The 16,712-nt window shown below is 23.4% G+C and overlaps 1 protein-coding gene across 6 annotated transcripts in view; it reads right to left on the bottom strand.

Annotated features, from left to right (window-relative positions):
• Positions 1-8,989, bottom strand: part of Crag (DENN domain-containing protein Crag) — a 35,443-nt gene extending 26,454 nt beyond the window's left edge. For 4 of the 6 annotated variants that reach the window (XM_017912152.1, XM_017912150.1, XM_017912151.1 and 1 more), the window contains exons 1-4: positions 8,923-8,989; positions 8,711-8,849; positions 8,299-8,629; positions 4,628-5,230 (exon numbers count right to left, since the gene is read on the bottom strand). In XM_017912152.1, coding sequence (XP_017767641.1) covers positions 4,628-5,230; positions 8,299-8,623 — 928 coding nt within the window. In that variant the 5' untranslated portion in view covers positions 8,624-8,629; positions 8,711-8,849; positions 8,923-8,989. Of the gene's footprint in view, positions 1-4,627; positions 5,231-6,628; positions 6,646-8,298; positions 8,630-8,710; positions 8,850-8,922 lie in introns of those variants that run through there. The other 2 variants (XM_017912149.1, XM_017912153.1) reach the window with 2 other exon arrangements.
• Positions 8,990-16,712: the final 7,723 nt, after the last annotated feature.

The following is a 16,712-nucleotide window of genomic DNA, read 5'->3' as shown; positions in this document are numbered from 1 at the left end:
TATGTAATATTAATTTAACTAATTTCTAAATTTATAACAACAAATGAAGAGAACACATTTACGTATGTACAAACACATATATGTAAATTACTTGAATGTACAATTGCAAAACCTATCAATAAACATGACATTTAAATGAAAAAATAATAAATAAAATAAATATAATAAATGTTAATCAAAGTATTTTTGTATTGTTTTCTTTTACATAATTATTATTGTAATATTTCATTCCAACAATATATATATTTATTAATATTTTTCCTAATTGATTATTTAACTGAATTATTTGTATTTTAATTTACTCCTGTAAACTCAGAGAGTATATTTAAATATATTTAAAATTATGTAAATTAATTACATTCTAAGTAAATTCCGTAAATTATTATTTTAATTAATTAATAAAATACTAAATTATTTTTATTAAGTTGAGTAAAAGAAAAACACTAATTTAGTCCTTATTCAATTACATTCTGGCTAAATGTTTCATGATCATGAATCAGAAGAATGCAATGTGAGCCACAGAAACTTTCTATATTTCGTGTAATAATGATTAGTATTGCATAGTATTTTTACTTGTGGCATGGTTACTAAAGAGAGAATTAACGACGCATAACACAGTATAATTAAAATAATGTAAAAATTTATGGTACCCTCATGACTCTGTTTGAATAATGCTTTCAGTATGAACTGGAAGAACATTATATATCTCATAATTGTTGTTACATAGTAAAACATTATAAAAACTTGTATTTTCTATTTCAATCGAAAATTCCCATATTTAAAGTTAGTTTAAGGAGAGAAAAAAAAAGAAAAAAATTAAAAGTATTCAAATTTTTAATATATTTATATATTGTAAATAAATAACTTTTAAAAATTATTTATTTAATCTAATTTCTCACTGAATAATATGAGATTTAAAACAAAAAATGTGTCCTTCGCTATTAAAATTCCAAGATAATCCAAATGTCTTCAATTTTTTAGTTTTACTACATTTAATATTTTTTAGAAAATTATTTTTTACAGGAATTTTATCAAAATCCTCGCGTGCAAATTTGATACGTTTCTTTATATTTAAAAAATTAATTTTAAAATACTTTAAAAAATTTCCGAACTGATGCTTCTCTTATAATCGACTTTGCAATAACACGATTATGATTAATTATTAATGATTAATTATGATTAATTATAGGTATTTATACTCAGCTGCTATGAACAAACAAATAAGAAAATATGATTTATTATTAAAGTGAAAATGAAATATTCTTCACAATCCTTTAGAGATTCGAGTTACAAATAGTCGTTATAACCATTCGATCCTATCTTATACCGAACAACTTTTATTCAAAAAACTTCTTATTTTTATTGTACCTGAGGTGTCTAAAGCAGTAATCTTATTTACCTATCCTGTATAAGTTTACCACTTTTATGTATTATGTACGTTTATAAACGTATGTTTAGACGTACACTTTTAGACCGAATTATTTTGATTAAGTTCAGTAACTTAATAACTTAATATTAATAAAAAATCTATTAATTTGGCAGTTAATTTTAATATTTTTAATGTGAAGTTTTTCTTTAATTTATTTCTTATACTATTTGATTTTCTCATATATATAATATTTTAAAATATAGACCCTATTTATTTTTCATATCTTTATATTTCATTAAAAAAAATTTAATAACATTTTCCATTGTATTATTCCTTATACTAAATATGCAATTACTTTTGGATCCTTTCGTCAAAAATAAATACAATAACTATTGAAATATGACTAATCTTTTAGAACCTAATATTGCATACACGAACTATCGTATTTTTAGATATACCTTATGTTTGCATTAAGTTGCAAGATAAAATATTAACTTCTATACGTAATTATCTACGTTTTAAAGTGTCTCAATATTATTCAGATCGAATATTATTTTAATTAAAACGTACTTTATAATAAATATTATAAATCAGGTACATAAAATGCACACTATTATAGTATATGTCAATGTTAGAACACACAACAATGTAAGAATATACAACAAAACATATTTTTGTATGTTATGATCAAAACCGCATTGCGACAAAAAAGCATATAATTAAAAATTGTACGTATGGTGTTATCGAACTGGTAACAGAACTTGTGACAAAATAATTCTACATGACGAACTAAGACGGAAATATACAATAACATTTCTTCGCTTAAAACTTCGTTTTTGAATAAATCGATATTTAGAATTCATTAAATATGTGCAGCTGATATACATATCAGTAATAATTTGTTATTATATTTTGCTGTTTGTTTGTTATTAGATAATGAAGCGTTATAGATATTCAAATATTTCATGCTTAAAAATAATTTCCTATTAATGCACATATGAGATATGATGTACTTCTGTGGTAACAAAATGTGCTGTGCATACTACATATTTGGGAATATTTTATATTTTCAAATGCTCGACTATAAGAATAATTTTGCGCTTGAACTATATTCAATTTGTAGTATTCACGTTGTACACAAAGAACTCAACGCGATTCTAAGTATAAGATCCATCGGTGTCAAGTTCGAAGAACACGATGGTTAAGCTATTATGTTTCTGGAACTAATTTAACAAAGATATCGATTACTTACAGTTTTCCTAAAATATTTAATACGGTAGACTTTGAGATGTATTCACAGATATACAAGATATACAGGACATAATTATAATAATAGAAATATAAAAGTTATTTTAGGATTAATTTTGAGTATAAACAATTTCGATTTTATTGTTCAATCTCCATTATTTAATGTTACAACAGATACAAACACGTAATTTATAACGATATCTACTGTGCCAAAACGTAGATACAATCACGCGTAAATGTCCATACTTAATGAGTTTTCAATGTTAATCGATGTATTCAAAACAATTTATTTATACAAAAACGATGCTTAATGTTAATTCTCAATTACTGTAAAAATCTCATATAGCGTTAATCAACATTATTCTATTTTTCCGCTTTACTTTCATGTACAAGATAAGTAATGAAGCTTTTATATGTATGATATTAAAGTCATTCATTGTGTACTTACTAAAATTCATGTCACTGCAATTTATCAAACACGTTTAATATTTATTTCTTCTTACGCATTTTTTAATTTGTGATAACAATAATGAAATAAAAACGTACTGCAATTGTAAATTTAAGAAATATTCATTGAAAAAAATGTATATTTGAGAAACAAAAGTATATAAATAAAAAAAATACATAAAAACCAAAAAAACAAAAAGTAAAATCTTAATGTTAAAAAATTTAATATGAGAAAGAAAGATAAATTATTATGACTTTGTATGTTTTAAACATTTTTGACACAAAAGATAGAGAATGAAACCTTTATTATGCTGAGAAAAAAGTTAATTGAGATAATTTTTTGTTTTATGAAAAATGTGTATGAACGGTTAAATGTTGAAAAGAAATACTGTCATTAACATTGTTTTAGGAAAAAGGCGTTTGTAATATTTAATACGATTTACACTATACAAGAGAGACATTACTATCACATTTAATCATCATCTCTAAAATTATGAATAGAAGAACAAAACTTTGTAGAGCATGACACAGGAACAATTATAAGTATCCTGTTTTAGATGGTTCTATAACATTAAGAAGTACAATTATGGTAAATCAGTAATTAAATTCATATATTATAAAATTTTGATATATTATAAAAACGAATATATTTAATTTTTAATGTAAATAATGTCAAATTCAATAAGTTCCTAATAATTAGTAAAAATTATTTTCATCTTATTTCACATTTCATGATCTTAAATGATCACACACAACACTATATTATAAAGCATTTTATCCATCTTAAAAGCAGGAATCAGGAAATAATTAATAAAAATGATTTTTAATGTTTCAAAGTATCTTCATTATTGTTAAAAACAAATGTTCATATAATTATTACTTTAGTGTCATGCAACATATGTTTCACTAAGTTTTGTCCTTAAAGTAAATATTGCTTCTCCTTAAATACTGTTAATATCATTTAATGAAATTTCTTTACTAATAAAATATCATTAAGTAAGATATACTGTAAATATTTACTTTTTTAGTTTTGTAATAAAATTAAATAATAAAATTGTATATATCAATTCTATAAATAGTAAGAAGCAAATGAATTCAATTTATGAGTATGCATAGAATTATAAATTTTAACCAAATCTATACTAAGTGAAGATTGCATTTTCTATAAAGTCCAAGTGTTTATGAATTGATTCATGATATTTAATAAAATATATCAATTTGCTATTAAATATATAAATTTACTGAATTTTTTTAATCATAACAAAAATTATTCAACAAATTAGTATATTCTCAATATCTAATATATATTTATTTAAAATATTAATAATTCTTATTTACATAAATTTAATAATGTAAATTTTATCTAAGATATCTAAAATGAAGATTAATTCCTAATTTTAATATAAATAGAATTAAATTTTTACATTAAATAATTACTTATTAGTACTTTACTTTCTACTAGTTTACTTAAATATATTAAGTGAAAAAGGAGAAGCAAAAAAATGATTGAGTAAAAATACTGCATACATAAACATATATGTGAATATACAACTTTTTTCATACCAGAATTTTTCATATTCTCCATGAGTACATCAGCTGGTTGTTGATTTTCTTTAAAATTTGGACTATCCATTTCTAATTCAAGTTCTTCATAAAATGTTATTGCTGATCCATATATCTTTTGAGCTGCATCAGCTACTGTTAAAACAAATGTGGAAAATACTGGCTTAGGTTTACATGCCACTTTGGGCCAACATTCTATTGTTGCTCCCATTGGTAAGCAAAACATTGCCACTGAATTTGGGAAGATAAAATTGCTGTAATCAACTATTGGATATTTATACAATATTGCAGGTTTAAATGATATCAGATTTGCTCGATTCATAGATTTCTTATAGCACAGATATACATCACTACCCAACATGCCTTTGTTTAAATTTTTATTGATAATACAGAATGCATGTGGGGGTGTCTCTCCTTTATTTGTCAATATTACACAAATGTCAGTCACGACTAATGAATTGCATTGCATTTTACGACTTGCACGTCTATATGTCACAAATATTCTTGCTGTAGAATTATTCACATTAGCTAAATGTCCTTTCGGAGTTTCTAATATCATTTCAGCATCTGGCATTATACGTTCTTTACCATCATATATTACACCTGTAATAAGTACTTCATAACAATCACATTCGATAAACAATAGTTAATTTAATTTTAAATAATTATAAAATTTGCAATATGTATCTATTTAAACTATATTACTAAAACAATGTAGCTAAAATATTACAAAAAGACTTATCAAATTAACAACATAATAATTGCATAATTTCAATTTGCAACTGTAATATTTATTATATAAATATGTAATTTCAAATAACATTCCTAACATTCACACTGAAAATATGTTACTTATGATATAATTGATATACTCAAATTAAAAAATGTATATTTTTTATTTTTTTGTTTCTTAAATTGTGATACATTTAAATATATGTATTGAATTAAAATGATGTTTTATATGAATAAATGATGACTTATATAAACAATGATACTGATTTTTGTTTAAAATAACTTATTTCATTATATATATTCATATCAATCTAATTTCTATGCTATATACTACTCTAAAATGATATAAAAAGCAAGAACATGCAATATTTTTTTTGTATGAAGTTTGAAATATTATGTTTACAATACAAATAACAAAGATTTTGATCTAGTTCTAGTAACTGCTATATAAACATCAACAAGAATAATAAACAATTTTTAAACGTATTTTTTTAATTGTATTAATATTTCATACATATAAATTACATATACTCTCAGTTTATAATTTCAAATATTATTAATTACTTAAGGCACACTTTATATTTTTCTAACACATTCTCTTTTTTCTAACACATTTTATAAAAGTTCAAATTTGTTTTACAGAATATAAGTTTAATTATCATATAAGGAATTAAAACAAATATATATTAATATTATGAAATGCTTATCCTTACAAAATTAAAATTTAACAAAAGAATTTTAATATCTTATTTTAACAAAATGGAAAAAATTTATAAAATTGTCAGTATGTGCTGTGTATCTTAATTTACTGGTTCCAGAATTTTTTCTAGTTTTTGAGATATTGACATTGTATCTTCAAAAAATATTCTTAAAACATTTTTCAGTAATGGAATACATAAAAAATAAGAATACAAATTTTTAAATATTACTGAAGATAAATAGTCACATAAATAATTAAATAATAAAAATATTTAAAGCTATAAAAATGAGAGAGTAGTATATAATTTTTATGTATGATATGTAATTAAAACAATTGTAAAAGTATAGTCAAGCATAAATACTGACATACTGAATAATGTCTACTTGAAATTAGTTCCATTGATATTTTCTATTCAAGTATCGATACAAAAAATATATTAACAAGAATTTACTAATCCAACATCCTTTTCTTCTAGGTTTCATTAAATACACTGTTTTCACAAGGTCAACCTCATGTAACTATTAAAATGACCTATTTTCAATGAGTTACCATATACCATAATTACTTACAATGAATGAATATATCTCCTAGGATTTCAAACTTATTCTTTATTTAATCACGCTATATATGCCCTTGGGTTTCAACACGAGTAAAATAAACTTTGTCTTGTATAATTTTCCAAAAAGAGCTTAAAGATGCAAAACTGGAAGGTGGAAGAACTATAATACCTGACTTAATGATTACATCAAATTGCTTTTTATACATTATGTAAAAGCCCTTATATATTATAAACACTTTAAATTTATTATTAAAAAAAATGTCTAAATTCACAAAAATTTTCTGAACTCTAATAAGCGATTATAAAAAAATATTATTGCTTGTATTGTATTTTATATAATAAAAAGATTTTACTTAATTAATCAAAAACTATATTTTAAAAATAGATAAATAGAATGTTTGCTTTTTAAATATTTTATTATAATACTTTGTTTTTTATTTGCTCTGTATAAAAATTTTTAATAAGCTTTGTTTAGTAATTTGTCCTATGTACATATCATAAATATTGCACATTCTTTTTATACAGTTTTTACACTAATTTTATAACATAAATTAAAGTGATAGAATCAACTAGCTTTTTCACATATTACAATAGCATAGTAGTCATCTTCTTTAAGTTACTAGTATTTTAAATATAAAGATTACAAAACATCATTATATAATTAATAAAATTGATATACTTATGCTACCATATAAAACATGAAATAATAGAGTATAATATAAATAAAAAATAAGATATATAGGTGTAAATTCAAACATTAATAATTGAGAACTTAACATATTAAATTTTGTTACAAGACAATATGAAAGATTTGATCTTTTTATATCAGAAATAATATTGATAAGTAGGCTGCAGATATTTATGCACGTATATGTTATGTGTGCATCTACAAAATATTAACAATTTTATTTGTTGTAATTTAAATAACAATATGCCATAATATTCTTGATAATGTCTCTTATACACTAAAATTAATTTACATATTAAAAGAGATTGTTCTACACTACATGGCATTATAAAAAAGAACTATAATTTACATCAATAGTATTTATTAATCTCTGTTGCAATACTAATGTCTCAAATTTGGACATAACTTTCTGTCCACAGTTAGGGATATAACTTAAAAATGTTTGGTAATGACAGTAATTATATTAATTGATAAGTCTGATAATTTTTACTTTTTTATGGTTTTCTATAATATTTGAATTTTTATCAAATGAGAAATTTATATTTTGCATAATAAAATATACAAGATATGCATAGTGAAAGCTATACGTTTAAAATCTTTCAATAATAAAATAAATTTTTACGTTAGTCCTACTACCTTATGTATTATATATAAAAATGTACATTTATATAACTATCTGCAGTCTACTAGTAAATTAGGATCAACCTGATTGATCTTAAATTATCTAAGATTATTTTTGTACAAGTTAAATAATAAAGAGATTTTTTTATTATATTTATATAATATATACCAAAAATTAAACCACAAAATTTTATCATTTACAAATGAAAAACTTTTTGAACAAAGTTAAAACTTAAAAATTAATAAGAATTTTTAATTTTAATCATTAAACCATTTTTTTTATTTTCATTCAATATTTAACATTAACACATAATATAACTGTAATAAGGAATTTCAATATTTTAAGTGATATTTTTAAATTTTTATCTTACCTATATCAACTAATGGTGGTTTATCACGTCCTCGTCGATAACATAAGTAACATTCATTTGTTCTTAAACTTCCATGATTTAAATCAGCAACTAAGCCTGAAACAGTATGTTCTAACAAATCATACCCTTCTGGACATTTTTCACCCAATGCCGGAAATATAATAGCAAGATCAGTAATAGGAGGTTTCACATTCATATCTTTTACATGCGTTCCTTCTTGATACCAGTCTTCTAACTTATCATTTTCATTATCAGTATCAAAATCATTGTCTTGCCCAGGCAAACCAGCAATAACAAAGTAATCTGCTACCCTCCTTTCGTCCATGATTATCTAATTATTGAAATTTAAAAATATATACAATATATAACATAATTAAATAAATTAATTTATAGCATAAATAAATATACTAACTTTAAATAACGAAGCAGCTCTTCACATGGCATTGAAAAAATGTTTTTCTATTTTTCCTTATATATTTTAAAATTACCTTTAGTACTTGCTATTAAAAATAATTGTATTTGGATAATAATCATTATTTCGTAAAAATATCCTATAAATTTATGAAATTAATTATTAACTATCAACTAATAATTTTATTAATAAAATATTTCTCCTTAAGTTACCTCTTAAACAGTATATTTATTCCAATCATTCAGTTTTTTTTAACTAAATCTTTGTCTCAAACTTCCCAAGGTTATCACTTAATACAAACATTAAACTTAAATTTTGACGAAAATAAGAATATATTTGTTTATATATTTACAATGTTCACAATTATTCTGTTAAAAACGTATTTTCTGGAAATGCAGAATTACACACATGCTGATTTAAATTGTACATGAGTTTTCTTGTAAATGCAGAAAGTTATGAAATAAATCATCATGTTTTTTTAAAATGGATAAGAAAAATTCGGAAATAAATATTAAATTGCAAAAATTAAAATAGTACTTATAGTGTTTGTAGTTTCTCACTAATATTTTACATAATAATCACAACAAAACGTTTTCCACAAGTCGTTTTGAAAGTTAAATATTTCTAGGTTATGTGTCATACCAACTATCTTATACGCGTTTACTCTAATCACGAGTGACGTTATTGAAATGTGACGCAAATTTTCTATCAAGAACTAAATTTTTTTTATACGTTATATTTTCACTTTGTTGCTTTTTTAAATACACATAATAAACAATTTAAGTGAAAATTAGAAAAGAAACGATGTATAATATTCAGTTAAAAATTTCATAAGTATTAACTTTATAAACTATGAAATATCTCTACATACATATTAGTACAATTAAGTAAATCAAATCTATTATTATTTTTCTTTGAAACAATATATATATTGTACTTTTTTATATTTATAATAATTCTCGAATGTTTTATATACACAGTGTACTCGCAAATGTATAACTACACATATTAAATCAAAGAATATCGTAATATATATTAACATGTATAGTAAATAAACTTGCATAGATAACGTAGGATGCATCTGTACAGATTTGTTTTTTAATTATTTTTTAAGTTCTTCTATTTCTTTTTATAGGAACATTATGATATAATTATTGTGTACAAATACAAATGTTAAAAATATTTTTCCCGTAACGGGTAGAGATATAGTTAGTGCAAAATATTGCTATTCATTGATTTTACAATTGCAATTACCATAAAATAAAATATTAATCAGCGACTTGTGTGGCATGGTATTTATATATATAGATATGTAAGAAATATACATATTTTATATTTACATATTGTATATATATAAATACGTACTTAAAAAGCTGAAGTAAATTGTTTTATAGGTTAACTAAAACAAATTGATATATGAAGAATAATAGATACTCACACAGAATAGATAAAAAATAATAAAATAATTTTATTTAAAAATTTTAGAAGTACACTTTTCATTTTGTATTATGATGATAATTGGTACTATATATATTTAATCTAGGCTAGGAATATATATTGTTGCATATATTTTCGTAATTATCAATTTTAAATGTAGTGCAATAAAATTATTATAAAATCTTTTTATAATGTTTTAATACTAATAATTATATTTGTTTTAAGATTATGGCTACTACATGATCAATAAAAAATTTTCTTTTACAATTGTGATTTTTTTTTTAGGAATAATATTACACAAATTGAATACAATAATTATTTAAAAAATATTAAACATATTAAAAATATTAAACATATATTTTTTTTTAAGTTATTGTATAATATACATACAAAGTGTGTAAAAAGTAAGTTGTTTATAAATATTCAATATTAATTTAATATTTTAAATTATTATTATGACTAAGGAATATTAGTTATTTATATATATTTACATATTATATTTTATATGTTGTAAAAAAAAGATATGTAAAATAATTTTAAATTATTAAAAATCAGTATTAAAATAGTTATTCATTTGTATAAACTCATTTTGATGTTTTTAAATGGAATTTTATTTTTAAGATGAAAATCTACAATTAAACATTTACTGTAATTAAGTGTCCTAACATAATAGTGCATTATATTCTCAGTACAGTTCATATATATATTTTTTCTTTTTTGTTAATATATATATTGTTTAAATGCTTGGTATATGTTCAATATAAATATTAAAATTATACATATAAAAAAATTAAAAATGTTATTAGCGTATTAAAAGAAATTCGTAAAATTTAATCTATTTTTATATATTATTATCTATTTGTATATATTTGTTTTGATGTATTATAATTTTATACACTTTTATAAAACTATTTTTATAAAATTATTAAAAATTTTATAAAAGTATTTTATACGCTTATAAAAAAATTTGAAATAAAAATTATTGGAACCAATTTTTAATTATTTATTTTTGATTATAGTTATTAAAATATATTGATATATTTCAGTTAAATTATATGTATTAATGCACTTATAGATATTTAATACTTTTAATTTATACTTTAATTTTACACCTATTGTTATTATTTCTATTATCAAATATATTTTACATATTCATAAATCTGTCATATGCCGTAAATATAAAAAAAAAATAATTTTTTTGTAGATGTTAACATTTTTATTATTTATTTAAATAATTTTTAATATACTATTTTTTATATAATACTATATTATACTAAATTGGTTCTAAGAATTACATTAAAGTAAAGAAAATTCTTTTCACTGGTATTTCAAATTAAGGAAAAAGCGTCTCGGGTAGTGAAATCAAATTCATATATACATTGTATAACACCAAAATCACATACTACATAATCAATAATAATTTTTATAACGATTTAATCAATATGAAATTAATTTGCACTTCGTATATCAATAAATTGTACAGTACAACACTTATTACTATAAAAAGACGAAATAAATTAAAGCGCTGAAATTTAAATAAATGAAATTTATATATTTATAAACATCTCTTACGCATTCATACATTTGAAGATACATTACATATGTATATAATATAATAATATATTATAACATGTGTAACGAATTTGAATACTGAGGATATTATTGTACATAGTTGTTCAAATCTAGTTTTACTAGTTACTCGTGTGAAGCAACAAAGAGGAACGATCAATATTAAAGAAAAATAAGAAATGATCGCACTTTACGAGCGGTTGCTAGAATCTAGGTTAGGAGGGGAAAGACGATTTAAGTATCAGACTTTATGATCGACTATTCTCAACGTAACGGAATAAAAATTTTTATGTAGTTATAGACAGTTATAGATTTTTTACAACGGTGAATCTTTTTATACTTTGTTAGTTTACTATACCAACAGCAAAATCAAATTTGATGAATACTTTTTTGTTCTTTATTTCTATTATTTAATGTTACATTAACTACTTGTCTGATTTATTAGCGATATTAAGAAGATTTACAATTTGCTAAAGTGCTCTATGTTCTTTAGTTATTGCAATGGCTTTAATATACTTCCATTGTCATTTTGATTATCTTTTAAAGTGAACATTATATTAAATTGTTGTCTGTAAGATGAGTATAGTTTACAATGCAGGGTAAGGTAGCTCAATGTTAGCGTTATTTTGTAGATTCTATGAAATGGAGAATCACTTTTGTTAAGCTATAATTGTTAATGAATTACTTTGGTAGTTTTACTTTATATATTATATGTATTTAGTGTTTATGTCAAAAATTAAATATAAATTGAATATTTTTTGATGGATCGACAGTTTGATTCTTCAATCGTTTTAAATTTATTGATAAAAATTTGATAAAGAACTGGAAATTGTGAAAATGGCATCTATTTAAATATTATAAATTTACATTCTAACGTACTGGAATAAAAGTATACTGTTGATGGCATATAGGTGAAAATAGGGTAACGCGAAACGGGTGAAAGTAGCGAAATACTCTTTAGATGAGAATAATATTTTAATTCCTTTCCAAAATCTTATTTTTTTAAATCTCTTTTTTTCAAAACATTTTTTTAATTTATACTGAAAATCAATTAATTCTAAATTGAAAAAATTACATATTTATAAATTCCTCATTTATTTAAATTTAAATTTTAGTTAAAACATCACATATTTTAGAATAATTGGTCTAGTTAAAATTATAATAAATATTACAATTTTGTACCTTAAAATACCTAACAATGGAATGTATGTATTATGCAATAAGAATGGTCGATATCAAATGAGATCAATGTTCCGTATTTCATAAATATTCACACACCTAGTGCTTTTCTTGTAACACTTTTTAAAGATTTAATTGCAAATTATCATCGATTATCATAAATATAATTTCATGTCATTACAGGTTGTAGCTATTTCCAAATCGTGTAGTGAATTTTTAATAGCAATAAGTATTTTGTATTATAACTAGCAAAGGGCATTTAACCCAAAATTTTTGATCTTTTTTAAACATTATGCGTTTATTTATGAAACTTCAAGAAATGTTGTAAACTATTTTTTTTTATCGGTTACACTTCGGTTCTTCAGGGTAATAATATTCCATATACAGGGTATTTCTTTTATCTTGAGCATACGTAATATCTCTGTTATTTCTGATGATATAAAAAAAGTGTAAGGAAACAGTTGCACAGTTTCATGAGGTGAATACAACAGGAAGGCATCATTTTTTTTCGAGGTCATTTAAGTCGAAATTTTAAGGTAGTCGACAATTTTTTAAATGGAACTATATATTCGAGTATCATATATCTTTAAAATTACACGAAAAAAAATGTTTGGAATGAGAACTTAGCAGTTTTTTAGACTTTTTAAGATTACATTATCAAAATGGCAAAAATTTGTTATTTAGATAAAAAATTTCTTCCTACTGCTATTAAAGGATATTTTATTTCTTCCTTTCTACCTTTGTTGCAAGTTTCTTAATACTCTGATAAATTATTAGATGTCTCCTATGTTTATTTTTCTCAATAATTTATAATATGTTATTACCTTAGAGATAACTGATTGATATTGAATTTTTATATCATTTTCTATTTCTTAAATCATTGAAATGCTTAGTGAAATAATTGATATATACATGAGTTTTGTTTTAATCTTTTCCCCCTAGATGTTCGATCTAAAAGTTACTAAAGTTATTATTAATTTAAATCTTCTTCGATACATATATCTTTAATTGATCTATAAAACTGTTTTTCAAATTAAAAAAAGACAATATTGTATATTCTAATTTTCTTTCTTTCTTTCGCGAAGCTTTCTTTTTCTCTTAAAGCACTTATCGCAGTATTTAGGTTAGTAAAGTGTACTATTAACACATTAACGTCTGTATTACTACGTCTTCTCATGATTAAAGTAAGGTCAAGGAAGCTAATTAACAGTAATTCTGAAAATAGGGTAATTTTTCATACATATACAAAGTTTGATGCATAAAAGCGAATTTTTCAAATTTTTGCCTGTGTTTTAATTGTAATACTTTGAGACCCTGTTCCTTATAATCTCAGTAATATTATTAACTACAAATATGTAAATATCTGAAAAAAAAAGAAAAATATTTATGAAATTCAATAAAACGTACTTAAAAAGAATTACTCAAAGTATCGTCCATTAATTCGTTGTTGAACTGATAGCATCGTATTGCAATAAAGAGAAAGCAGAAGAAAGGAAAAAATATGTGGTTTTGTGCAGAGTCTGGTAGTCATCATGTAAGGTTTCCTAGTCAAGGTTCTCTCTGAGTCTTGTTAGTCAACAGAACAGTGGAAATGAAATCATATGATGTATTTATGTATGAACTAATTAGAAGATTCTTGAGGATTCTCTTAGTATGGATCATTATACAACTATAGTATACTATAGTATAATATTGTATTACTATAGTACGGTAATTTTCGACCTTTTCTATCTCATGATGTACATAAACTAATTGACACAAAAATGACATACATTAATATACCAAAAAATATAATACATTTTTTGGTGATATGTCAGAAAAGGATATATAAGTATAATATTGATTCACAGTGAATAATTGTTGCTATATTGGATATTGTCACTCTTTATAATAGAAAATTTGACTAACTATACGGGAAAAAAGATCAGTACCGATTTTTGGCTAAACAAGTATCGTAACTTTTAAAAATTCACACGACGTATTTAAAAATTATTGCGATATAAGATGACATACTGATGGAAAATCACTGTTGTATTACCTATATTATTACTAACATGCAAGTAGTGTAGTACTGTAATATGGTGCATTATACTGAACTACGACTATGGTATACAACTATAATTGGTTCGAGATATAGAATGGGAAGATACCGATTAATACTAAAATGTCACCATTGATATCGTTGACATTCAAGACCATTTGCAGTTTGTAGATTAATTGCAAATTAAGACAGAAAAAATTTGTCGATTAATTTTCAATTTCTCCTTGTTCATTAGCTATTTGTTACTACCGATTTACAGTAAAATATTTACTATCAAATTTTGTTCAATATTTCAAAAATTCCAGCGCCTTGTGAACTGTTGTCGGTAATATTTAGCTGTGGAAGAATCCATTCTAAATTAGCATCGTATGTCATTGATTGGCATTCGGAATTTTTAAGTCACGGAAATAGCTGTCTCTGAAGTCACTGTATTTACATCTTTGTATTTCATATGACCAATTTCGCAAATATGCGTTGTATTTGAACTGTATAATGTTAGTGTGAAGCAAATACCAACATGATACTATTATAGTGGCGATTGTACAAATTTTCGTTGTTTAACTTCAAGGGAAAGCCATAACAATAAATATACTTCAAAGGGAAGTCACGAACTCTAAGAATTGCAAACAGGTTGAAAGAAAAGAAAGTCTAATTCAAGAACCAACTAATAGAAACTATAGCTTTCTCTTTACATTCGCATATTGATTACAAAATTAAAGGTAAATTTTAAATTTAACATTGGCTTTAAACTGAAATGAAAATGTATGAAGTATCATACTATAACATTGCTCGCTTATTTTTTAAAACATTGCTCGTCTATTATTGACCTATCCCAACTCAATTTCATAATTAGTGCCAGCTATACCCTTGTGTCATCTTGATCACTGTGTTTTTCGAAAGTTCTGAGAAGTTATCGTGCAGGATTGCATAAGTATGTGACCTCAGCATCAATTAAAGCCACTACTTGATATAATAATTTACTATTACTGTTACATTATTATTAATTTCTTACTCATATCATATATACGATAAATCTAGCACTGTGCTAAGCTTATTATACTCGAAATGATACAGAAGTAGTGGGAATATTTTATTTGCCCAGATTGACACCATCTTGGATATTTTTGAAATCTACAGGGTGATTTTCTCGTTAAGATTCTTAAAGACAGTGTTATTAGCAGCCTAATATACCGGATATCGCTTTGCTGCTGTATTTACTACTTATGTAAGTGTAATGGAGACGATTGTGTGCACATACATATATACGTATGTGTTCTTAAATCGAAAATTCTAGATAAAAGTGTCAAAAAAGACAGAAACGACTATAGCAAAAGAGCTATATCAGCCTATTAAGTTATAGTAAGGATGAATTGATAAATCAAGTAAATCAGATTGATGTTTCTGTATCTCTGTCGTCTTTGATCATCCTAGGAAAAGGATCACCCTATATAATTCTGACATAATACTAAGTATATACTAACATACTACATAATGGGATATAGTGCAATACATGTAGTAAGATAAATTACTTCTTTTCTCTGTGATTCTGTACTTATGCCAGTATTTTATCGCCCTATCCCATTTGGTCTTGATGCGTCTTACTTATTGCCTTTATTACTCCATGCAATATAATTCTATTTGTGGATGTGACACTTCCAGTCAATAAAGAAAATCCATGTGCTCTATCTTTACGATTGTGTTAGAAAAGGTTGATCAATTACATTATGACCAATCGGGTCCTTATTTGTTCCGTGTGTGAACTTCTGAGCTCTGCAG

This window comes from Eufriesea mexicana, unplaced genomic scaffold (assembly GCF_001483705.2).
Source record: "Eufriesea mexicana isolate 0111107269 unplaced genomic scaffold, ASM148370v2 scaffold325, whole genome shotgun sequence".
NCBI classification, from domain to species: Eukaryota; Metazoa; Arthropoda; class Insecta; order Hymenoptera; family Apidae; genus Eufriesea; species Eufriesea mexicana.
Note: the sequence above shows the minus strand (reverse complement) of the source record. Positions and strands in the feature narration are given on the sequence as shown.